Source organism: Rattus norvegicus, chromosome 7, assembly GCF_036323735.1.
Source record: "Rattus norvegicus strain BN/NHsdMcwi chromosome 7, GRCr8, whole genome shotgun sequence".
Taxonomy (NCBI): domain Eukaryota; kingdom Metazoa; phylum Chordata; class Mammalia; order Rodentia; family Muridae; genus Rattus; species Rattus norvegicus.
Window position 1 is genome coordinate 67,434,462 of NC_086025.1, and position 26,667 is coordinate 67,461,128.

At 46.7% G+C, this 26,667-nt stretch overlaps 1 protein-coding gene across 3 annotated transcripts in view; it reads left to right on the forward strand.

Annotated features, from left to right (window-relative positions):
• Window positions 1-26,667, forward strand: part of Matn2 (matrilin 2) — a 149,628-nt gene that overhangs the window by 54,322 nt on the left and 68,639 nt on the right. For all 3 annotated transcript variants that reach the window (XM_017595223.3, XM_039080152.2, NM_001427155.1), the window contains exons 3-4: window positions 4,634-5,203; window positions 14,974-15,096. In XM_017595223.3, the coding sequence (XP_017450712.1) occupies window positions 4,634-5,203; window positions 14,974-15,096 (693 nt within the window). The remainder of the gene's footprint in view (window positions 1-4,633; window positions 5,204-14,973; window positions 15,097-26,667) is intronic.

The window sequence follows — 26,667 nt, forward strand, 5'->3', positions numbered from 1 at the left end:
CTGTTTTAATCTTTGCCTCTCTCTTCCCTGCCAAGGGTATTCTTGTTCCCCTTTTAGAGAAGGAGTGAAGCATTCACATTTTGATCATCCGTCTTGAGTTTCATTTGTTCTAGGCATCTAGGGTAATTCAAGCATTTGGGCTAATAGCCACTTATCAGTGAGTGCATACCAGGTATGTCTTTCTGTGATTGGGTTAGCTCACTCAGGATGATATTTTCCAGTTCCAACCATTTGCCTACGAATTTCATAAAGCCGTTGTTTTTGATAGCTGAGTAATATTCCATTGTGTAGATGTACCACATTTTCTGTATCCATTCCTCTGTTGAAGGGCATCTGGGTTCTTTCCAGCTTCTGGCTATTATAAATAAGGCTGCGATGAACATAGTGGAGCACGTGTCTCTTTTATATGTTGGGGCATCTTTTGGGTATATGCCCAAGAGAGGTATAGCTGGATCCTCAGGCAGTTCAATGTCCAATTTTCTGAGGAACCTCCAGACTGATTTCCAGAATGGTTGTACCAGTTTGCAATCCCACCAACAATGGAGGAGTGTTCCTCTTTCTCCGCATCCTCGCCAGCATCTGCTGTCACCTGAGTTTTTGATCTTTGGTCTGAGTTCTTAAGGGTAAACTGATACAACTCGATTTCAGCTCAGAGCTGCAACTCTCATGGAACTTCTTAATCACATTTTTGAACCATTGTGATGTTTTTGTTGTGTCCCGAGCATTGTGGGAACTATCCATTTGTTTTGATGGGAATTAATTCTGTTTACCACACAACTCCACATGGACCTTCCTGGGTTTTCTTCAAATTGAGGTGCTCAGAAGGATGTTGATGCCACCGGTAAGACTCACAATAAAAATCTTAGTTTGAGCAAAAGCCCTCACTACCAAAGGTCTCTAGGGGAGGAGAACTTTCAGTGATTTAGTCCTTTGTGGGTCTCCTTCCTTTGAATCGTTAAAATCCTTATCTGTGGTGAGGTCAATTTGATTCCCTGATTTCCTCAGCAGGGAGAGACCATTGAACCATTATCCCAGAAGTAAGTTCAGACTTAGTTATTACTTAGAAGGGGTAGGCAGGTGTGGCTTCTGGAGGGGAACTGACAGTGTCTAGCTCCAGCCTAGGGCCAATGCTAGATCATGCCCCCTGGACGCCTTTGGGGCTCAGGGCTCACCTGGTTTTTATTTCCCCTGCCTTTTTTGGGTGTGTGTATGCAGGTGTCTTATCTAGTGCCAATTGAGCAGCTATGAACTCTAGTCCTGCTCTTGCCCATCCTTGAGCTGAGTGTGAGAGCTAAGGAAGAGGAAAGACCTTAGGAGAGGAGGGTAGGCAGAGGAGAGTCTAAATGCTTGCTTATGTGCTTCTGTGGGGCTGTCAGCCCCTTGCTCATAGCTGCCCCGAGTGCTGGGAATTAGTGTTATCTCTGTGTGTTTTCTCTTTTCCTGAGTTATGAAAGACTCATAAATGCTTCAGCACCTCCATTTTATCATCTATGCAATGGGCACAACCCTAGCACTTTTCTCAGTAGCTTGTTCTGAGAATGAACTTAGGCACCTATGATGAAATCACTTTGAAAAGGAGATTTTAGAACATCTTGTGAATGTGGGAGGCTCTGTCTTGAGAAACTCTCCTTATATGTACCTAGATCCCAGTACTGGATTTGGGTGTTATATGGGAATATGTTATATGTGGCTTCCTGCCAGGCTACTGGTACTGGGGGTACCCTCTCTTCTCTGACATGGGCTTGTCTGGCTGCAGTGGAGAGATGTGTAGAGGCTGTGCATGACAATTCACCCCCTGGCAAGGTGGCCTGGGCAGGATGGCTTCCCAGACCTTTCCCATGTCCCATCCTAATGACTGGCTTCACTGCCTCATCTTTGGCCTTCTGTCTCATTCTTGCAGCTGTGGTGGATGGGATTTAGGGAAAGGACTTGGGGTCTTTTTTCTAATCCCTTTCAAATCCTTCTTGAGTTGCAAAGTCCAGGGAGGGCGTAGAGAAGAGGCAAGGGAAGGTTTACTCTGCTTAAAGGCAGTGTATTGGGGTGCTTTCTTCTGAGCTAAGGAAATAGGTGCAACTAGGTGATTTTATTAAGAAAGTCTGGGGCTGAGAGATGGCTCAATTGGGGAAAAGCTTGCTGCAAATGCATAAGAAGCTGTTTGGACTCCCAGTGTCCACATGAAAAGCTGGGCTGTACATGTCTAAATCCCTACCATGGGCAGCAAGGGAGAAAGGTGGAGTTGACTGGTTAGCCAGTCTATGCGATTGGCTGAGGGAGAGACCTGCCGCAGAAGGTAGAGAGCAAGAGAGAAAGGCCTAGACCTCCAGTCTCCACTCCCACACACCTACACAAACCCAAACACATGAACACACATAAAATACATAGAGTGGGTGTGTCAGTCTGGAAGGCCATACGTGGTAATGACGTTTTGCTTTTAGGTACTCAAGGAAGCATAAGGCATTGTGTGATCAAGAAGTGCATGTATAGATTGTGTCTCTTCTGGCCTCTGTCTCTCTTCTTAAAATGTCATCAGATCTCAGCAACAGAGGCTCTGCTCCGTTCAGTCCTGATTCCTGGTAAGGGCCCAACCTCTGGATACCATAGCTACATTAAGCTTCTATTCTCCTCAAGCTTCACAAAGGGATTGAACCTGGCCACGCGGCCCTCTGAGGCTCTCGAGCCCCATCCAAACAGGTGTCAGTTTCACCTCTGAAATTCCTCACACAGGGGAATTTCTGGAACTTCTGTAAGACGCAAGCTCAGCGGACTTTCTTTTCTACGCTGAGGATTTAACTCAGGGTATCATGCATTCTAGGCACATGTTCTACCCCTGAGCTGCATACATCTGCAAACTCTGCTTCAGCTGATTGCAATCATGCGCCTTCCCTACAAGAGACGTTATGTAACATGGTGCTGAGACATCATGGCATCTGTGACCTGTGTACAGATTCCCGAGTATGACTTGAAAAGTTTCTATGGTTGGCTTCAGAATATTCTCAGCTAATTCTGCCCAGTAGTTCCTAGCGTTCTCTGTGTTCTAGACGCCCTTCCTTAGTTCTCCACCACGTTTATCCTGCTCAGGACTTTGTTCACGAACACATTTCCACATATTCTTTCAAGCCAAATGTTCGGTATTCATAAGGCAGCTCACGATGATCTCTATGACCTCAGCCCCCAGTGCACTCTCCCTTACTCTTCCTTCCTCCTTCCCTCCTTCCCTCCTCCCCTCCCTCCGCCTCCCCCTCCCTCTTTGAAAAAAAGTTTTATTTATTTTTATTCTATGTGAGTTTTGACTGCGTGGGTGTCTGTGAATCTTGTGCATGCATTGGTTTTTGGAGCCAAAAGGAAACTTTGTGTGCAGTCTAGGATCATGATTATCTAGCACACACACACACACACATGCCTGAGAACTTGCCTGGATAAGAATAAAACTGAACTTTGGAGGTTCGAAAGGTGTCCCTGGGTCTCAGGGTTTTCCACAAGAGGCAATTTGGTTAGATCCTTACCTCTTATCATTGTTTTTGCTCAGGTTGGCAAAAACCTACACATACCTGGGAAGAGAGAACCCCAACTGAAAAGTCGTCTCCATCTGACTGGTCTGTGGCCACGTCTATGGAGACATTTTCGAATGCTGGTGCTGTAAAAGGACCCAGCCCACTGTGGGAGTCCCTGGGCAATACAGCCCAAGCTGTATAAGGAAAGTAGCCGAGAAAGGCTGGAGAGGCAAGCCAGTAGATCGTGTTTCTCCAGTCTGCCTTGACTTTTCTTGCTGTTGAACTATAACCTATAAGCCAATAAACCTTTTCTTCTCCATTGAAAGAAAAAGTATTAGCTCAGGACCCCAAGACCAAGCTCTCAAGACAAAGGAGATTTTTTTTTTGCCCCAGAGGAACAGAGGGCAGGGATAAGAGACAAAGACCAGAGATAGAGGATGAGAGAGAAAGAGAGGGAGAGGGGAGAAAGAGGGCAAGGGAGAAGGGGAAGGGACAAAGGACTGCTTCTGGATAGAGAAGAGACAGATGACAGACTTAGGAAAATGTAGTTTTCCCCTGCAAGGAGAAACCCCCACGTTAGGATGAGGTATTTGATTTTAGTTGAGCATGGTAATTAGGTAGCCAACGAAGGTTTTTGACTGCTGAACTTCGATACTTTGGTAGCTGGACCTTAGTAGTCAGCCTCAGGAGGAGGACCAGGTAAAGGGCTAAACCTTGGGAGCTAGCTTTAGGAGTGCACTCTAACAGAGGGAAGGGGAAGAAGGGCGACGCCTTCCAGCACCCTGCTGGTCATGCTAGATCGCCATCCTTGTCACACTGGCCTCACTTACCACACTTGCCACTCTCCTCATTCATGAGGTAGCCAGAGTTGTCCCTTTACCCATGTTACTTTGGAGTCAGTTTTTTGTTTTGGTTTTGGTTTGGATTTTCGAACCAGGGTTTCTTCGTGTAGCCTTGGCAAGTCCTGGAACTAGCTCAGGAGACCAAAGTGGCCTTGAACTCACAGAGATCTGCCTGTCTCTGCTGGTATTAAAGTTATCAACCACCACGACTTGGCCCGAGCCAGTATTTTATTACAGCAACAGAAGAGCAGATATGAGAACCCCTCCCTCTGATACTTGTGACCTCTGCTTTTTCCCCAGAGAGTTCCTGTGAGAATAAGCGGGCAGATCTGGTGTTCATCATTGACAGCTCCCGAAGTGTCAACACCCATGACTATGCAAAGGTCAAGGAGTTCATTCTGGATATCCTGCAGTTCTTGGATATTGGTCCTGACATTACCCGAGTAGGTCTGCTCCAATATGGCAGCACAGTCAAGAATGAGTTCTCCCTGAAGACCTTTAAGAGGAAGTCTGATGTCGAGAGGGCTGTCAAGAGAATGAGGCATCTATCCACAGGCACCATGACAGGGCTGGCCATCCAATATGCCCTTAACATTGCCTTCTCAGAAGCAGAGGGGGCCCGGCCCTTGCGGGAGAATGTGCCACGGGTCATAATGATTGTGACTGATGGGAGGCCTCAGGACTCAGTAGCTGAGGTGGCTTCCAAGGCCCGGAACACAGGCATCCTGATATTTGCCATCGGTGTGGGTCAAGTGGACCTGAATACGCTAAAGGCTATCGGGAGTGAGCCCCACAAGGACCATGTCTTCCTGGTGGCCAATTTCAGCCAGATTGAGTCCTTGACCTCGGTGTTCCAGAACAAATTGTGCAGTAAGTACGGTGCCTCTGTGGTTCATTTGTCTTCAAGGCCTTCATTCTGTGCTTAGGTCCATGGGCAAAGAGAGATGCACCGTTCTTTGGAGGATTACACATATATATATATATTAAGCACATAATCACACAAGTACAAAAGTAGCCTTAATCGTTAATAGTGTAATGGAGGAAGAATTCAGGTCTAATCTAGACCATGGTGTTTATAAAGACCTTCCAAAAGAAAAGAGTGTGTGTGTGTGTGTGTGTGTGTGTGTGTGTGTGTGTGTGTGTGCATGCGCACGCCACAGCTTCTATATGGAAGTTGGTTGGAGGACTATTTGCTGGAATTGGTTCTCTCTACCATATGGGTCATAGACTCTGATCAGCAGGCTTGGTGGCAGGTCCCTTTACTTGCCAGCTCCAAAGGGCATTGAAATGCAAAGAGCAGAGTGGGTAAGGACAGGATATAGGTTTCCTCCGACATGTTCAGCTGACATGTTGGCATTCCCAAAATCAGAACTTTCAAGTTGGAGTGGGAACAGGAGCAGGAGGTGGAAATCGTAGTATCTTCCCCGCGTGTGGGGGAGACCAGGGCATTTCTGCTACATGATAGTGTGAGCAGTGGATGCTTGTTAACTGACAAAGAGACAGTACATAGCAAGGACTGAAAGGGCTTTAAAGGCCAATTCTCAGAACATGACAAACTTCAAACCTTGTTACATAGTGCTTAGAGAGTGGAAAACAAGTGCTCTTAAAAAACATTTTAAAATTAATTTATTATTATTATTATTATTACTTATTCACTTTACAGCCTGCCCATTGTTTCCCTCCTAGTTCCCAGCCCCCAAATCCTCCTCCTCCCTCCATCCCCTTCTCTGAGCACATAAGGGAACTGCTGGGGATCCCTTACATCAAATTCCTGTGAAGCTAGGCCCATGCTCTCCCACTGAGGCCAGACACGGCAGCCCAGCTAGAAGAACATATCCCATAGACAGGCAACAGCTTTTGGAATAGCCCTGGCTCCAGTTTGGGACCCACATGAAGACCAAGCTACACATTTCCTACATCTGTGCGGGAGGCCTAGGTCCAGCCTGTGTGTGATCTTTGGTTGGTGGTTCAGTCTCAGAGCTCCAAGGGACCAGGTGAGTTGACTCTGTCGATCTTACTGTGGAGTTCTTATCCCTTTAGAGGCCAAAATCCTTCCTCCTGTTCTTCCCTAAGATTACCCAAGCTCCATCCACTGTTTGGCTGTGGGTATCTGGATCTGTCTGAGTCAGCTGCTGGTTGGAGCCTCTCAGAGGAACACTCCCTGCCCCCGAATAAAAAAAAAATTTCATTTTTTTTTGCCAAGACAGGACTTCTCTGTGTAGCTCTGGTTGTCCTGGAACTCACTCTGTAGACCAGGCTGGCCTAGAACTCACAGAGATCTGCCTGCCTCTGCCTCCCAATCGCTGGGATCAAAGGTGTGTGCCACCACTGACCAGCTTCATTTTTTTTTTAATTCTTTTGATACAAAGTCTCAATAATCCAGTTTATTTCCAAACTCTCTCCATAGTGGGGAATGACCTTGAATTTTATTATTATTATTATTATTATTATTGTTATTATGCTGTTGCTTCTACCTTCCACATGCCAGGATTCCACATGATGAGGATGAAGTCTAGAACCTCATCATGTTGGACAGGCACTCTCCTGACTGGGCTACATCCCCAACCCCAGGGTGTACTTTTGTATCATTAAAAAAAAAAACAACCCTGCAAACCTTGCAAAAACTAACTTAAGCAAACACTCCATTTTCTCTTGACTCCAGAGTCAAATGATTTACTTAAGAAATCAATGCTGTGAAAGAAAAATAACCTTTTTCTGAGCAATGTCAGTTGGAAACCATTCAGAGGTGCCATTTCCCTGGCGCCACAGAGAGGCTGCGTTGTTGTGGTGCACCGTGGCCTAAGTCAACTGGAAAACTCCAATCAGGAGAACACACTGCAAACATTTTTAAAGGTTTATGACTTTAAATGGCTTCAGCAGAATTTATGTTCCCCTTTCCTGGAAATATTAAAAAAAAAGAAATCGGTTCTGTAAACCTCTTGACAGCTTCTTCGTGTGTATTGGCTGGTTTTAATGGAGGAGTGCCTTTTATAAGCACTCTGCATTCTTCGGCAAATGGAAAGATAATATGATAAGGCAGAAGAGCCATGCAACATGAACGACCCCCATGTGACTGAAAGTGGACTTGGACTCAGACGACCTTCTTTCTCTGTGCGCTTTAGACAGGCAGCGAGTTTAAAAGGCCATTTGGATATTGCCCCTCCCCCATCATCTTTGTCTAATCTGGAAGCTTTGAGAAAACACTGGTATCATCTCACTCCTTTGTGCGGCCTGAGAAATGAATCCCCTGGGACTCCGCTCATCCACTCTGTGAAATGCAGCTGAGCTCCAGGCCCTGCATTGCCCGGCTCCGTCGAGCAGCTTCATCAGCTCTCCTGAAAGGTTGAGGAGGCCCCAGAGCCTCTTTATCAACCACACACTGACTACCACAGTAACTAATGTTCATTAAGCACTTTCCCCCATGCATTTGATGCTCATGGAAACCAAGGAGGCAGGCTACGTGGTACTACTGCCTGGTATGTCTGTGTGTGGGTGTCAATCCCCCAGGATTGAGATTACAGACAGCTGTGAGCTGTCATGTGGGTGCTGGGGTTTGAACCCTGGTCCTTTGGAAGAGCAGCCAGTGTTTTTAACTATGGAGTCTCTCCAGCCCTGACCTTAAAGGTTAGCAAACTTCGCTGATTCTAAAGTTTCTATTCTCCTTCACAGGCCCTGAATCATAAACCCCTGTCTTAAGGTGAGCCATTTGCTAAGGCAGCCTCCACATGGAAAATGGCTCTGCTAGTGCTATCCATCTGATGAGGGTAAACCTGGGAAGTGACCTGTGTGTAGGTCTAGGACAGGACTGGCTGCTCAGTGCTGGGTGAGACACTGGCTGTGTGGCTGGCTCTGACAGGGTAAGCTCAGAGGGCTCCTTGAGCCTCCCTTACCCCATCTGTAAGGTGGGGCTTTTACAGGCTGGTGGATGTGCAGACAGGTGTTATAAGCTGCGGGTCCATTCAGTGTGCATGAATTACCATGGCCAGATCTTCTCGGGATGCACACGTGAGGCAGCCGGCTTTCCTTCTGATCTGCAGTCTGACAGGCAGACACAGCCATGAGCATCTTCTGAACTGCAGATGACATCTCCAGCTTCTAGAAGTCTCATTGGCTCCTGAAACATTGAAAGCACCTGATGCCTATAGCCGGTCATGTTTCATGTTCAATTCTGTGCATTGTTCTATTTAATACTGAAACTATATTACCAGGCAGGTAATCTCAGGGCGCTGAGTATGAGAGTGGAAACTGAGGCTTAGGGAAGAGTAAGCAATTTAAATACCAGCTCCCGAGATTCAGAGCCTACGTGCTTCATCTCCAAGCATGAGCACCAGGATTGTCGGGAAGATGCTCTCCTTATAGAAAAATGGGTGGTGGACTTAGTGTGTCCTTCGTAGCCCCAGGATAGTTGTGTGGACTAGGACCTCATCCCAAAGAGTACCTGGGTCTGCCTGGGAGCTCCAGGAAAGCCTTCAAAATGAATCAATAAGATTAATCACTAGCAGTTGCTATTATCAATATATCTGTGCGTCTAGGAATGGTAGCACACTCCTGTAATCTACACAGTCAAGATTGAGGGACCAAGGAGATGGCTCAGAGGGTAAAGACATTGACGTGGAAGCCTGACACCCTGAGATACATCCCCACAACTCACACTCACAGAGAAAAGTTGGAGGCAGTGGTGAGATGAGGCAAGGAGCTCCCACGCGAGATAGCCTGGGGTACACACAGCATGGCAGTGAAGAGCTGGGCAATGAGGATCCACTCCTGAAATGCTACCCTGACCTCTAAAGGACACGTTGACATGTGCCTCTGTGTGTGTGTGTGTGTGTGTGTGTGTGTGTGTGTGTGTGTGTGTGTGTGAGAGAGAGAGAGAGAGAGAGAGAGAGAGAGAGAGAACAACTCATACACAGAGGCAAAATAAAAGGATAAATAATGTTTTTAAATAGGCTGAAGTAGGAGGATCTAGAGTTTAAAGTTAGCCTAGGCTATATAGGAAGTCCCTGGCCAACCTGAGCTACAAGAGAGAAACCTATCTCAAAGGTGTGCCTATGTGTGCCTGAGTGTGTGGGGCTCTTAGCATATGTAAAATCATTTTATTCACACACCAAACATGAGAAACAAGTACTCTTAAAACCCAGGAAGCAATCAAAATGTAAAGACTTAATAATTGCCTTGCCCAGCGTCAGTCAGCTCTGGGTGAAGGAATGAGGGCAGCCAGTTGTTCTGGCTCTGACGCTACAGCTAAGCCACGTTGTGCTACTCAGATGGGAAGAGGAATAGCAGTTCTCTGGTCAGGGTGATCTCCATGCTCCAAGCACAGAATGATATTTAAAGTCTGTTTTATTTGAAAATCTATCTATCCATCTACCTACCTATCATCTATCTATCTATCTATCTATCTATCTATCTATCTATCTATCTATCTATCTTATCTATCTACCTACCTATCATCTATCTATCTATCTATCTATCTATCTATCTATCTATCTATCTATCTATCTATCTACCTATCATCTATCTATCTATCTTATTTATCTATCTACCTACCTACCTATCATCTATCTATCTACCTACCTACCTATCATCTATCTATCTACCTACCTACCTATCATCTATCTATCTATCTACCTACCTATCTACCTACCTATTATCTATCTATCTATCTATCTATCTATCTATCTATCTATCTATCTAATTATCTATCTACATGCAAGTCCTGGTCCTTTAGCTGGCTTCAGTCTCCCACTAAGGGGCAGTGACTCACAGTTTGAAAGTGATGATGAAGGGCCAGCATGGGGAGGGCAGCCACTGTGTGTATGGAAGGACAGGATAATGGAGGGAGAGCCACTGGCCCCTGAAAAGTGAGGAGGGCCTATGGGAGCAGCAGGCTGTGTCTAGATATATGCAGGGAAGGAGCCACTGTCATGCAGTGATGTTGGTTATGTGCTGGATCCAGACTGCCCTGAGTAAGACAGAATACTGGATTTGGCTCTGGCTTGCTGTATGACCATGAACCTGAGCACAATAGCAGTCTTATGCCTGTGGTTAGTGGCCTCCCAGGACAGCCACAGCATGGGGAAATCATGAGGTCATAACTCCTGGAGCCCACCAAAGATGTCGAGACCATAGTCCTGTGAATCAAGGTCCTGTGTGCAACCTGACCAAACCCCACACATCCTGGCATCCATTTTTGTTGCCCAGGAGTAGAAAACACTTTCTCTACAGGTTGAAAACTGCGAGTCTTAAGGTTAAAAGTCTGTCTTCTGAAATCTGGTGACTCAGTGCAGCTTGGCTAGGGCTGCATTTACTTAACCCCATCATGTCAGCCTAGGTGGCATTTTGGAGCTCAGAGCAAAGCTATTCCTACCCTAACAGCCCCTTCCCACTTAGGCACAGCTTAAGGCCCTAAGAGCGTTCTGAAGGCACATCCTGCATCTGGGCAAAGCCTACACTGATTTCACCCCTTTAAGGCTCCATTGTGAAGCAAGGAGGCAGATCTACATAGATGCTGGCTTATGTATTCAGTGAGTGCTCCCAATGAGACCCTCAGTCAGCCACACAGAGCAGAATGCAGTCTGATTATTCACACACTTTATAAAAATAGATTTCTCAAGCAAACTGGGCGTGATGGTACATACCTATAATCCAGCATGTGGGAGGATGAGGCAGGAGGATGATGAATTCTAGGCCAGTCTAGGCAACAGAACAAAACTCTTACAAATCAAAACAGAAAACCCTACTTCAGAAAAATTAGCTACTTATACTTCTTCCCTTTCCTCCACACCTCTCTTCTGTCTTCCTTCCTTCCTTCCTTCCTTCCTTCCTTCCTTCCTTCCTTCCTTCCTTCCTCCCTTTGAGATAGGACCTCATTACATAGGTCTGGCTTGTAAGTCACAGATCTGCCTGCCTCAATCTTCTAAATGCAGGGATTAAAGGCATGAACACTGTTGTGCGTGCATGCATGTGCAAATGTGCTTGCACACACACACACACACACACACACACACACACACACATATACACTCTTCCCTTAGGCCAACAGACTGAGTTAAATGAGACTTTGTCTAAAAAAAAAAATTCAACCAGGAGGGGGGCAATGAGAGGGATATAAAGTGAATAAGTAAAAATTAATTAACTAATTATAACAACAATAATAACTCCATTTCTAAATCCCACAAAATTTAATAATAAATTTAATAAATTTTAAAATCCAGTCCCAACACTGATTTAAAGTGGATTATTGTTTGTTCTAAGTAAAAAAACTTTGGTGGAGCTCAAACCTGGTGGAGCTCTGCTTTCTGAGGAACAGGGCTAATTGGCTCACACAGTTCTTCGGCTCAGTGGTGGAGGCAGAATGCTACCTTCTCAGCACAGCAAAGGTGAGCAGGCATGAGACCCAGACGTGTGCAGAGGCACTCAGCATTCAGCCATCGCACCCCACAGATACACAGCTTTTATTCTGCCCTGTAAAACATGACTGAGATTCTTTTGGTTGAAAGTGATGTAAAGGCAACCTGACTTGGGTCTGGTGGCTAATTACACTGGAGCTAATCTTGGAGAAATAACTGTATGCCTTCTGGAAAAAGCATTTGAGCATGCTCATTACATCTGTGTAAGGGTGGAAGACTAGAAACCGTCCCCATGCTGACCAACAGGTAAATGTCTGAGCAGGCTGAGAAATGGCCTTTGGACCAATGGATGAAGCCATTAATAGACTTCAGTCAGAGCCAACTAATTTAATTCAATCGAAAGGTTAATTAAGTTACCGCTCAGTTGTGAGGTTAAATCCAAAATAGAATTGTTTTTCATAGTTCAGTGTGATTTTGCTCTATGAAGTCACTGTAAACACTGAATTACAGGATATGGAATCATTTTTTTTTTATATAAAACACAGGCAGGATCAGTTGCGATGAGCCTCTGGTCAGCTGACATTTTCGTAGCTGGTCAATATATAATCTATTCAGAGACAGCAAGTTTAATATGTATTATTGACTCTCTAACCTTGAGCTTGTGGCCATCAAAGACCCTAAATCATTCCAGGTTGGAATATATTTGAACATATTCATTTTCCTAAAAGGGCTTTATCATAGCTTTTCTTGAACTTAGTGGGTCATTTCAAACAGGAAAATTACCTACAAACCCCACAAAAATGTAGAAAACACAGTGCTGCCTGGACTATGAAAACAGCAATTTGCTATCATATGAAATAGAACATTAAAGGAAGCAATGCTACCTTGTTCAACCCACCCAAGGGCATCAAAACCAGGAGGTAAAGTAATGTTACCTCTCAGCAGCTCAGTAAGCCTGGGAAGGCGCTGTTCTTACTGGTCTGGGGTTACAAGGGCATTTAAATGACCAGGCGCATCCACAGATGTGGAATCTGTCAGTAATGAGGGTCATTTTAATATCTTTGAAATTAGAGCACATTTTGGATGCTGTAAAATACAGTGTTTGAGTCAGTACAGATAGAGTGGACAGACAGACAGACAGACAGATCGATGGTAGGGTATAGGAGTAGATGATGTCTCCAAATGTAAAATAAATGATACTGTGATGGAGAGATGGCTCAGTAGTTAGAGCACTGGTCGTTCGTCCAGACGAACTTGGTTCAATCCCCAGCCCTCCGTGGTAGTACCCAGTACTCTGTAACTCCAGTTCTAGAGGATTGGACGCCCTCTTCTGGCCTCCTCGGGCACCAGGCATGCATGTGATACACAGACATGCATGCAGGCAAAACACAGAGAATAAAATTAAAAAGAAAAATCAAACATCATGATACTTTTCTTTTGCTATGAAATGGTTAACAGTTGTTGTGCCTTCCCAGCTCTTGATCACCGTTCTGGCCACTTTATCAGGTTAGTCCAGTTAACTCTCACAAGGCCCCGATGGGGTCGGTGTAGTGTTTAGCTTTGTTTAATACAAAGATATTAAGATTTCTCAGGTCACAAAAAGGTCACTATTTCAGCCTGCAGTAAAAATGGTTGGATTAAACCTACAACTTATGTGATTTGTATCCTAACAGGAGCTAAAACTCAGTTTTTATCAGAACAATGTGTTCTAAATTGTGCTGTTATAAAATAAAACAGTTTCGTCCCCCTAGCTCATGCATTGCTGTCTTTGAGTTTCTATTGCTGTGATAAAAACACCATGACCAAAAGCAGCTTGCAGCTTACAACTTTCAGATCAAGAATCATCGCTGAGAGGGTCAAAGCTGGAACCTAGAGACAGGGAGGTAGCAGAGGCCATGAAGCAGCGCTGCTTACTGGCTTGTTCCTCATGGCTTCTTCCTTCCTTCCCTCCCTCCCTCCCTCCCTCCCTCCCTCCCTCCCTCCCTCCCTCCCTCTTTCCCTCCCTCCTTCCTTCCTTCCTTCCTTCCTTCTTTTTCTTTCCTTTTGCCTCCCTCCCTCTCTCCCTCCTTCCCTCCCTCCTGTTCTTCTTTCCGTCCTTCCTTCTGTCCTTCCTTTGTTGTTATTTCAAAACAGGATCTCACTATGTAGCCCCGGCTGTCATGGAACTCACTATTATAGACCAGGCTGGCCTCAAACTTCCAGAGATCTACCTGCCTCTGCCGCCTGAATGCTGGGTTTAAAGGTGTGCGCCACCACACCTGGCACAGCCTGCTTTCTTATACTGCTTAGGACCACCAGCCAGGGAGTAGCACGGCCCACAGAGATGGGCCCTCATGTCAGTCAGCAATAAGAAAATACTCCATAGGCCAAACTGGTGGGGGCATTTTCTTAGCTATTCCCAAGTGACTTATGTTTACAATTGGCCACAGCATTCCTTACTTAAATGTAGAAAGGTGAATATGCAAAAGTAGCCCATCGGTAGCTGAATTTCCCTACCTACTGGCTAAACACGGGATTGCTTTAAAATTTCTCCTTTATTGTATAAGCGTCAGAAAACTATTTTCTCATATGGACATCTTTTGTCTATGAGAACACTTACAAAATGTGTTCTGTTAACACCGATGCCTGTTAATTTTAAATATGCTCAAGTTGTACGAGCCTGATTAAAGTCATAAATTGAGATGTTGAAAAATAAGAACCACACGAGCTCCAGACAGACTTATGTAAGAACCTTCGCATCCGAAGCCGTGGTGCTTTCAGAAACTAAGGCAACGGTATTTAAAATCGCGACACAAAGAGCATGGCAGTATAAAGCATTCGGATACAGTGCTGTTCCAAATTTTTGTAAACTTTATGCAGATTCGAAAGTACAGCATTCTTAAGATGTATGATTGTGGGGGCTGTTGGCTTCTAACGCCTTCGTTTAACCAGTAGCTCTCCTCCCAGCTCCACTTCTGTCTACTCAGGGCTCCAGCTTGCTAAAGACATTCTGAAATCAGAAACTTCTCTGATCTTCTCTGCCTGTCAAGTGGTGTTAGGCTGAACCTGAGATTTGTGCATTTGTAGGTCAAAAATCACACAGAATCAGCAATTTCATATAGTTCACCCTGACACCATTCCTCTTTCACCTTACGTGGTCCTTTATTTATCTGTCAACTTTAGACAGTGAATCTCCCTGCTGAAAGGGACTTCAGATTGTTTCTCTGTGGGCTCAACCCTCTTCTTCCCAGGCTGGACAGACTGAAGCCAAGGGAAGGCGCCACTGCTCACTCTCTTCGTCTTCCTTTGCAGCGGTCCACATGTGCAGCGTCTTGGAACACAACTGTGCCCACTTCTGCATCAACACGCCTGGCTCGTACACCTGCAAGTGCAAGCAAGGGTACATTCTCGGCCCGGATCAGAAGACGTGCAGAAGTAAGACCGTTTCGCTGATGTGTCCATTTGCTTGTGCTTTAGCTAGGAGTGTCTTATTCACACATAGTCCCTCTCCCAGCCTGCTTGCCACCTCCTTGGAGCTGGAAACGGCTTTTGTATTTTGTGGTATTCCCCCCTCACCCATCACAGTGCCTAGGCCTGGCACATAGTAGGTCACCAGGCAATGTGTGAAAGGTTGGAAGGGATGCTGTCTCCGAGAAGCAGTCCCTTTCGCCTCTACTGCTTGTTGAAAGCATTTCCGCCCTGGCTTTATTAGCTGGGCCCTAAGGAACTGTTTCTCTCTTTTATCTTCTTCCGAAAGCATGAGCTGAGAATCAGTTCTTGACCTCAGCGGTGAATCACTGGGTACATTCCACTCTAGAGCTATGCAGGGACATGGCTGCTTTGGTGATAGACATTTTATTGTTCTCCTAATTAAAAAAAAATGGCAAACAGATATAAAGGATTAGAACTTAGAGTGTTCTTCTCTGGCCCACCTTCCAGAACTAGACAACACACTGATATTTAAGCCAGCAAGAGGTACCCCAATCTTTCGGGAATTAACCATATAATATAGTGAGTGCATGCCCTTCCTCCTCCTCCTCCCTCCCCCTCCTCCTCCTCCTCCCCTCCCCCTCCCCCTCCTCCCCTCCTTCTCTGCATGTTGTAACTATATGCAAGGCCTGGGAAGACTGGCTGCAAGGAAGGAAAGAGAACTCCCTTAAGTCTGACATGTAGTTTATGCAATGCAAAATTGTTACATACCACATGGCGAGCAATTAAGCACTAATGGAAAGCAGTTTGCAGAAATGGCTGTAATTAGCACTGCATTTAGGGAGCCAAACCACAGTTTCCACTTTTCTTCTCACTTCTCAGTGTCAGCACTGAGCCATTGATGGAAGGACCTCCCTGTCCCCCTATCGACCTGGCTCTCTGTTCTGAGGCTCCAAAGGCATGAGATCTTTGTGCTCTTGGGCTCCTCTGTGACCTCAGGACCCCAGCTGACGTCATCTTCATCTTTTACTGGAACCTTTGACACTTCCTCAGGTTCCCCAGCAGAAGTTGGTCACAGCAATACTCACGGATTTAATAGATTGACTGATGAGCCAGGGTGCCTGGGAAGGGTCATCTAGAATCATCTCTTGGTCACCCTGTCCTCTTCAGGTGTGTTCAGCCATCAGGCCCACCCCCTTTCTGTCCTCTCCTCTTTGAGGAGCACAAAATATTCTCTGTGTCTCATGCCCCATGGTTGCCTGGGGATGGGGAAGCTGCCAGTGCCCATTTTCTCTGGGTTGGCTTAGTCATGTCAGATGAATTCCGACACCAACAAGTAAATAAATAAAACTGAGGAACTCTTCTTCCGTTCACAAGCAGCCTTTGTCAGTCCTGCCTAGCCCAGTGTAGTCCTGCTGTCCTCAGACTCCTCTCAGCCTCCCAGGGAAAAAAGGAAGGGGCCAAGTAGAGCACTGCCTAGGGCTGTAGCACCAAAGAGCTCAAAGCAGAAGCCACTTGGGCTTTAAACAGACAGTTAGGTGCAGGAGTAGGGAAGACTGTTAAAGGGAGGACAGGAGTCCAGGGTAGAGGCTTTTAAATTAAAGAATGACAAGTGAGTCAGAGAGCAACTCCCAGAGTTCACAGAGACTCCGCCTCTACAATCCAGGTCTCCCTTGGTTTGTTCTTTTTCACAAAAAGATTTGCTTATTTTACTTCATGTGTGTGGGTGTCTTACCTGCATGAATGCTCACTGCATGAACCAAATACCTGTGGAGGCCAGAAGACATCAGATCCTCTGCAACCGAATTGACAGATGGATGTGCATTGCCACATGGGTTCTAGGAACCAAACTCGGGTCCTCAGTGAGAGCAACAAGTGCTCTTAATGCTAAGCCATCTCTCCAGCCTCCACCTCCTCCTCTCATCCCTCTTCCTCCTCCCCATCCCTCCTCCTCCCATCCCTCCTCCTCCCCATCCCTCCTCCTCCATTCCTCTTCCTCCCCATCCCTCCTCCTCCATTCCTCTTCCTCCCCATCCCTCCTCCTCCATTCCTCTTCCTCCCCATCCCTCCTCCTCCCATTCCTCTTCCTCCCATTCCTCTTCCTCCCCACCCCTCCTCCTCCCATTCCTCTTCCTCCCCATTCCTCCTCCTCCCCATTCCTCCTCCTCCCATCCCTCCTCCTCCCATTCCTCTTCCTCCCCATTCCTCCTCCTCCCCATTCCTCCTCCTCCCATTCCTCCTCCTCCCCATTCCTCCTCCTCCCCATTCCTCCTCCTCCCATTCCTCTTCCTCCCCATTCCTCCTCCTCCCATCCTCCTCCTCCCATTCCTCTTCCTCCCCATCCCTCCTCCTCCCATCCCTCCTCCTCCCATTCCTCTTCCTCCCCATTCCTCCTCCTCCCCATTCCTCCTCCTCCCATTCCTCTTCCTCCCCATCCCTCCTCCTCCCATTCCTCTTCCTCCCATTCCTCTTCCTCCCCATCCCTCCTCCTCCCATTCCTCTTCCTCCCCATTCCTCCTCCTCCCCATTCCTCCTCCTCCCATCCCTCCTCCTCCCATTCCTCTTCCTCCCCATTCCTCCTCCTCCCATCCCTCCTCCTCCCATTCCTCTTCCTCCCCATTCCTCCTCCTCCCATTCCTCTTCCTCCCCATTCCTCCTCCTCCCATCCCTCCTCCTCCCATTCCTCTTCCTCCCCATCCCTCCTCCTCCCATTCCTCTTCCTCCCCATTCCTCCTCCTCCCCATTCCTCCTCCTCCCATTCCTCTTCCTCCCCATTCCTCCTCCTCCCCATTCCTCCTCCTCCCATTCCTCTTCCTCCCCATTCCTCCTCCTCCATTCCTCTTCCTCCCCATCCCTCCTCCTCCCATTCCTCTTCCTCCCCATCCCTCCTCCTCCCATTCCTCTTCCTCCCATTCCTCTTCCTCCCCATTCCTCCTCCTCCCCATTCCTCCTCCTCCATTCCTCTTCCTCCCCATCCCTCCTCCTCCATTCCTCTTCCTCCCCATCCCTCCTCCTCCCATTCCTCTTCCTCCCATTCCTCTTCCTCCCCATCCCTCCTCCTCCCATTCCTCTTCCTCCCCATTCCTCCTCCTCCCATCCCTCCTCCTCCAATTCCTCTTCCTCCCCATTCCTCCTCCTCCCCATCCCTCCTCCTCCCATTCCTCTTCCTCCCCATCCCTCCTCCTCCCATTCCTCTTCCTCCCCATCCCTCCTCCTCCATTCCTCTTCCTCCCCATCCCTCCTCCTCCCATTCCTCTTCCTCCCCATTCCTCCTCCTCCCCATTCCTCCTCCTCCCATTCCTCTTCCTCCCCATCCCTCCTCCTCCCATTCCTCTTCCTCCCATTCCTCTTCCTCCCCATCCCTCCTCCTCCCATTCCTCTTCCTCCCCATTCCTCCTCCTCCCCATTCCTCCTCCTCCCATCCCTCCTCCTCCCATTCCTCTTCCTCCCCATTCCTCCTCCTCCCATCCCTCCTCCTCCCATTCCTCTTCCTCCCCATTCCTCCTCCTCCCATTCCTCTTCCTCCCCATTCCTCCTCCTCCCATCCCTCCTCCTCCCATTCCTCTTCCTCCCCATCCCTCCTCCTCCCATTCCTCTTCCTCCCCATTCCTCCTCCTCCCATTCCTCTTCCTCCCCATTCCTCCTCCTCCCCATTCCTCCTCCTCCCATTCCTCTTCCTCCCCATTCCTCCTCCTCCATTCCTCTTCCTCCCCATCCCTCCTCCTCCCATTCCTCTTCCTCCCCATCCCTCCTCCTCCCATTCCTCTTCCTCCCATTCCTCTTCCTCCCCATTCCTCCTCTTCCCCATTCCTCCTCCTCCATTCCTCTTCCTCCCCATCCCTCCTCCTCCATTCCTCTTCCTCCCCATCCCTCCTCCTCCCATTCCTCTTCCTCCCATTCCTCTTCCTCCCCATCCCTCCTCCTCCCATTCCTCTTCCTCCCCATTCCTCCTCCTCCCATCCCTCCTCCTCCCATTCCTCTTCCTCCCCATTCCTCCTCCTCCCCATTCCTCCTCCTCCCATTCCTCTTCCTCCCCATTCCTACTCCTCCCCATTCCTCCTCCTCCCATTCCTCTTCCTCCCCATTCCTCCTCTTCCCCATTCCTCCTCCTCCCATCCCTCCTCCTCCCATTCCTCTTCCTCCCCATTCCTCCTCCTCCATTCCTCTTCCTCCCCATCCCTCCTCCTCCCATTCCTCTTCCTCCCCATCCCTCCTCCTCCCATTCCTCTTCCTCCCCATCCCTCCTCCTCCATTCCTCTTCCTCCCCATCCCTCCTCCTCCCATTCCTCTTCCTCCCCATTCCTCCTCCTCCCATCTCTCCTCCTCCTCCAATTCCTCCTCCTCCCATTCCTCTTCCTCCCCATTCCTCCTCCTCCCATTCCTCTTCCTCCCCATTCCTCCTCCTCCCATCCCTCCTCCTCCTCCAATTCCTCCTCCTCCCATTCCTCTTCCTCCCCATTCCTCCTCCTCCTCCATTCCTCTTCCTCCCCATTCCTCCTCCTCCCATTTCTCTTCCTCCCCATTCCTCCTCTTCCCATTCCTCTTCCTCCCCCATACCTTTTCCTCTCATTCCTCCTCTTTTTCATTTCTCCTCTTCTCATTCCTCTTCCCATTCCTCCGCCTCTTATTCCTCCTCCTCCCATTCTTCCTTCACCTCTTATTCCTCTGCCTCTCATCCCTCCTCCCATTCCTCCTGCCTCTCATCCCTCCTCCCACTCCTCCTCCTCCCAACCCTCCTACCATTCCCCCTCCTCCCCCAAAACATACTGTTATTTGTAATTACAGGTGTGTCTGTGTCACAGAAGCCAAAGGTATTATTTCTGCTGTGATATGGTGTTACAGGTGGTTGTGAGCCACCTGATACGGGTGCTGGGAATCGAACTCAGGTCTTTGGCAAGAGCAATACATGTTCTTAGTCTCTAAATTATCTCTCCAGCCCCTTTTCTCTTTTAGCACATGGTCTCACTATGTGAGTAAAGCAGGAAGCTTCTGTCCTCCTGAATTTGGGGATTATAGGTTTAGAGTTTCAGAGAGCCCAATTGTTGCTACCTTTGAGGTCATATAACCTTATGCAATGAAGGTTAGGGGAAGTGTCTAGCCTTAGGAAAGTTGGTGGAGGGACTGAAGTGTGACCTTCAGCCTAGGTCTAGTTGCCCTGAGGCCATTACTATAACCAGCACCAGAGGTAAAGGTGCACCCTTCCTTCTCAGAAACAAATCATACTGTCTCAACTGCATTTCTGAAATGGAGCTTATGAGACTAACAGGGGCATTGTTGTCCTTAGGTTTCAATTTGGATCCCGACATCTTCTGCTTTTGGCTGCCTCAGCCAGACCTGCTTATTTAAACTCTTTGACCCTCAGTTTCCTCACTTACTGAAGGGGAACAATGGTCACAAGTTAGGACTCACCCCACTGGTTGAACTGAGGTAGCCCATGTACCCAGTCTCTAGATGAGGGAGGCTGTGTGAAGGCAGGCAAAGCTGAGCAGGCTAGACCTCTGTCTACGTGCTGCCTCCCTGCAGACACTGGTACAAAGCACCTAGGGTGAAATGAGACACAGCTATGAGCCATTTTTTTTTATTATCCTGTTCTGATTGTAGCTGGATCGTTTCCCAGTTAAAAAGGAAAGTGAATTATGCCTCTTTCCCTGAAGCACCTTGTGTTCTCTAAGAATTGCTTGCTATTCATTTTTTTTCACGTGCTCACTGGTGAATCCAATTGTCTTTTTTGGGGGGGGGGGTCTGGTCACAAGTGTTTAGACAGAGAACATGGTTAAATGCAGAGCCCTAGAAACCAAATAATGACTGGAAAATCAATGCTTCTTTTGTCTGGAGCCTGTTTTCTTACATGGGAGAAAACCAAATAAACACTGATTGACAGCTGATGCAGCCCTTGCCCAGTTCACGGCTCAGGAAGTGAGGCCAGTCCAACTCCAGACACCCTTCAAGTGTTTCACATGTACCAGGAGATTCCTGAGAACTTTATGTCTGTTGCCTTGTGTGACTGCCCCAACAAGATCTTAAATAGGTTTTAGCACTGTCATTCTACAGATAAGGAGAACAAAGGACAAAAACATTAGACAATTTAGGTAATGTGGCCATACCCCAATCAAAATGGTCTTGTGTCTAGCTCTTAGTCACTGCATGATCCAGATGGTCTTGGGTCCAGTTGATGATCCAAACAGTATTTTGTCCAGCTCTTAGCCACTGTATATCACATGTTTCTAGAGAGACCCTAGAGGGCTGCAACCAGAGATTCCCTAAGCCCAGGTTTGACATGGTCCATGACCTGCTGATTGTGGGAGGCGTGGGACTAATTCATCCACTAACATCCCACCAACTGTTAATTCTCCATCTGTTCGCTGTGTTACTGTAAGTACAAAAAATGTAGAAGGGACCCTGAGCCACTGCCTTTCCATACAAACATTCATTATGGATTAAAGTATACTTTCCTCATTACTTTCCGTTTATACTCTGCTTTTGTGGGGAGAGGGGACGAGCATAGGTGATTCATAGATTTGCAGAGTGTCATGGACAGCTGTCTCAGAGTTCTAGCTCCCTTTCCCATGCAACTGCAAAACTCTATCCTCCGTGGTGTCCTGGTGGGAATAGCTCTAGAGAAGCTGATTTCGTATTGCAAAGCACCTGGATCCTAGACACCCTGTGTTATCAAGTGAACTGAAACCGTGTTCTCTGTCATTTCTACCTTGGATCCTCTGAAGCCATATTTAAGACAGATGAATACCCTTTCAGGTATGGAAGACTATTCCTATCTGCTCCACCCACAGCCACTAATGTCTCTTTTTCAGACGCTATATAAGCTCATTTCAGGTGACCTGGTTTGGGGCATCGTCTGAGTCTAAGTAACCCTTAGCTTAGTGAACACCAATAATTGTAAAGTTCCCTTCCATTCAAACCTAGATCAAATGCGTTAGAGCTCACCTTCTGAGTTCCACTCATGAAATGTACAAAGGAAGGTCTACATTACTAATTCTTTCTGCCTTTCAAAGAGTTTTTCCCACTCAGTCTTATCATATGAGACATTTACTGCAAACATACTTTTATTTGCCTGAAGTAATTGTCTTTGAAGCTTACTACTGAGTAAGCTCATCCTTTCTAGTTCTTTCTGAACTCTGGCTGGTGGTTCAACTCAGCTTTTGTGGTTCAAACATCTCTCTAAGCTGACTGACTCAATTTGACTTCTCTTGGCTTCTCACTGAATTGCTCTGCTTGGCCTCAAACTAACTCTGGCAATCCGTTCTAATCTTCTGGCTTCTTTTTATTCTCTGGCTTTATCTGCCCTTACTCCAGTGCACGGCACTCACCCACACTGACTCCCAACTGACCGACTCTCTCCCTGCACTGCTCTTAAGTAGCTGCCCTTTCCTGCCTGTTCTCATGAGAGTTTCCTATCTCTAACATATTCTGTCAAATCTTTCTCTGATTCATCATATTGTCTTCCCCTCAATTAGATGTCACTTTCAAACATGGCTGTTTCTTTCTACAAATTAACTTCACCTGCATTGTTTGGGATTAAAAGTGTACACTAAGGGCAGAAGGACCAAGTGTGTGGTATAGCTTTATTCCAGCTGGATCACACAGACCTAGAATGTCTCCGGATGTGATCAAAGCACATGGTGCTGGATTAAAATTTGTCTACAGTTTATAGATGTGTTATAATAGTGCTAGAGCAGTGAACATTTAAAGGTAGGTGTGGAAAAACCTCGTGTGTCTTTCTATATAGTACTCCCTGGCTGCCCTGGAACTCACTCTGTAGCCCAGGCTGGCCTCAGATATGTGGCAACCTCCCCACTCTCTGCCTATCAAGTGCTGGGACTGCAGTTGTGTGCCACCAGCCCAACTTAATTTTTTAAATTTTAAGTTATTTTATTACTTTACGTGTGTGTGTGTGTGTGTGTGTGTGTGTGTGTGTGTGTGTGTGTGTTGACCACATGTATGTCTGTGTACCACATCTGTCAGTGCCCATGGAAACCAGAAGAGAAAACTGAATTCCCTGGAACTAGAGTCAATGAGCTACTGTGTGGGTGCTGAGAATCTAACCTGGATCTTCTAAAAGAGCAGGCAGTGATCTTAACTCCTGAGCCATCTTTCCACCCACCCCCTACCCCCAAGCCCCAACTTAAATTTTAAAGGAAAACTTCCCCTCCCTTTTGGATTATCTACTTTATGTAAAAGGTAATGAAAAGGCAACATTCATAAAACTCCATCTGGCAGAAAAATGTAACCTTTGTATATGGATTTAAGTTTCCTATCTCAGGACATTCTTCCCAGGCTACAGAAGTGACTCAATACCTCTTTGTTAAAATATAAAGAAAGCATGATCCAGAAAAACAAACAAACGAAAAATAACCAAAAGAAGAAAGCCTATAACCATTACCTATTGTGGTTTTAAATGTAAAAGCTCTCTGTTTTATGTATGTGGTGTATGTGCATCTTCATATATGTGTGGAGTGTATAGGTATATGTAGGCCCAAGCTTTCCACCTTGATTTTTGTGCATTTTCTTGGTGACTTTGCTGTTTAAATGGTTCTCCAAGGTAATGTTGAAGCACTCTCTAGTGGTCCTTAGTGCAAGAAGATTACAGTATATAAAATGCAGAAAATAAATGTTAGATAACCCTCATCAGGCATGGTTACCGTGTGACTAGCTATAAATCCAATGTCAGTGAACCAACAATATATATGTGTGTGTGTGTGTGTGTGTGTGTGTGTGTGTGTGTGTGTGTGTGTGTATACATATATATAATACTACACAGTGAGGCTTCCTTAAATACCAACACGGGCATAATATGTGTAGGACCCTGGGTTCAATCCCAGGACTGGAAGTCAGACAAAAAAAGCATATGAATAACAAAGATGCTCATGGAAGGATGCTTGTTACTAGGAAAATGCAAACTCAAACCACACTGGGTACCACTACGTACTTACTGGACTAGATACATTTTTAAAAGATTTTCCTTTTTCTCTCTGTTTCTGTCTGTCTGTCTGTCTGTCTGTCTGTCTGTCTCTCTCTCTCTCTCTCTCTCTCTCTCTCTCTGTGTGTGTGCATGCGCGAGCCCGTGAGTGTACTCCATGTGTGCATGCATACTCTCAGAGACCAGAACAGTGAGTTGGACCCCCCAAAGCTGGAGTTACAGATAGTTGTACACCACCCGGCACAGGTATTAGGAACTGAGCTCAGGTCATCTGGAAGAACAGCAAACTCTAACTGCTGAGCCACCTCTCCAGCTCTGGAACAGAGTGGCTGACACAGTCAAAACCTGGGACTTCCACACACTGAGTTTTAGTTACTTTTCTATTGCTGGGATCAATAGAAACACATGAGGCAACTTATAGAAGAGTTTATTGGGATTTACAGTTTCAGAGGGTAAGTTAGAGTCCATGGCTGTCATGTTGGGGAGCGTGACAGCAAGCAGGCAGGCATGGAACTGTAGCATTAGCTGCACACTGCTTGAAAGAATGTGAAATGTTCTACCATTTTGGAAATTATTTTTTGTAAGATTGGATGTGAACCTAATACGTGTATCTACCGTTCAATTCGATATTTACCCAAAGAAGTGAGTTCTGACTGAAGATTTGAGCATAAGTGTTCACACCCACTTTTCTTATACTAATCCTACACTGGCAGCCATACGTGTTCCTTATCTGGTGAATGGATATCACCCTGCACTCAAGCACACACTGTAATACTACATAGCAATGAGGAATGAATTCCACAGGCAGCAGCCAGTGTGTCTCAGTGTAAACTTTCTGCATGAAAGGAGCTAGATGTCAAAATAGAATACTTGCTATAAATTAAACAAATTATTCCTATCCTATCCCCATGTAGCTTCAAATGGATGAGACTCAGACTACGATTTATTGACTTAGCTTTGCTCAGTTGTTGGAGGTTACCCCCAATCTAGTTGTCTAATGGTTAAAATGGCTACGTCCCGGACAGTGGGCCCCAAATACTTGCTGTTTGTGTTTTTTTCCGGGCTATTTCTGCTCCAGCAGTCTGTTGGGGAGGAGGGGGGAGTGGCGAGAGGGGGTGGCGCGAGGGAGGGGACAGGGGGATTTCAGTCAGCCCTGTGCTCCTGCTCTGTAAGTCTAATGGAGACCTGTGCTTCCCTTCTTCCTCATGTTCCCTACCTTCCCCCCCACCTCAGCCGGGTAACTGAATTTCCACCTACTTCTAATTTCCCCAGCCACTTTTACTTAACCAATAGCTGTAAATTGAGGAGCAAAGTTTACATTGTATCACTTGGCGAGTGAGGAGCTGCTCATGGTGGGGAGGGTGCAACCAGATCTTGGAGGCCAGTGTTTAGCATTTGAACACATAGCAACACCAGACCAACCCCCAGCAACTTGCTGTGTCACTGAATCCATGCTGACCGGGAGAGCGGATCAGTGGTTACCCTGGGACCAAGAGGAGGGACAGGTGGAGGAGTTACAGGATGAACAAGGAGTTTTGGGGTTGATTATGTTTGCTATCTCGACTGTGTTGATAACGTGTAGATATGCCCCGTTTATCAAGTTATTCAATTTAATCTTTATTGAGATGCACTTTTTCATTTGTAACCCGATCTGGTCTCTTACTCACCATTCTTTGGCCTCAGCCTCCCCAGGGCCAGACTGCACTCCCACAGTTGCTTGACCTTGCATTTAATGCAGTTTGTTTCTGCCGATTACAAGTCAATAAAGCCACCATCTGTGAATCAGAATGAGGGCTCCAAAGGTAAGCAGTGCTCAAAGTGCTGCAAGCAAAAGAGATTATAGAAAGTGTCTTGGAACTAGACGGGGACACATGCTAAAGCAGTTGGAAACTCCAGCTAGTTTCCAGCTGGGTCTTTGATGACTGAAGGAGCTGAACATGTGTATCAAGGGCGAAGTTGCATTAAGTCCTGCATATTAAAAATCACGGTTGGAGATGATGGTAATGTTTGCTCTGTACCAGAAGGCAATAATGATTCAAAGACGCCATTCATTTATTCAGTCCCCTTGGGATCTTTTCTGTGGGTGAGCACTCCTCCTCGGCATTTCTCTTGTGTATGTGGGACAAGAAGCTCACATTTTAGCTTCCCCTACGCCCCTACGCAGGATATGAAGACTACAATCAGTTTATGATTCTGATCAGTTTCAATTCTGTGTGCATTCTTTGTGCCTACAGAATTATCAAGACCACAGCAATGATTTGTCCCAAGGGTGACTTTATGACATAAAGTGGGGTGATAGGTGGGTAGTGGTATTGAGATGGACATGTTTCTTGAGAGAGAAACATGGTTTTGAGAGCAAGTTACAGGGTCCAAGAGCTAGGCCACGCAAGTGCCTAGAGAAGGAAGATTATCAATGAAGGGAAAGCCGGGGCAGAACATGCTTGTTAGTGGTTAGGAGAGGAGTCTGGAGAGAGACAGAGATAGACAGAGAGACAGAGATAGAGAGACAGAGACAAAGAGAGAGACAGACAGAAAGAGAAAGACAGAAGTGGGGTAGGGAGACAGGGAGGTTGGGTGAGCAGGGCAACAACTGCTCAAACCAGCTACTAACACAGCTGCCATCACAGCTGCCGCTAGGAGCA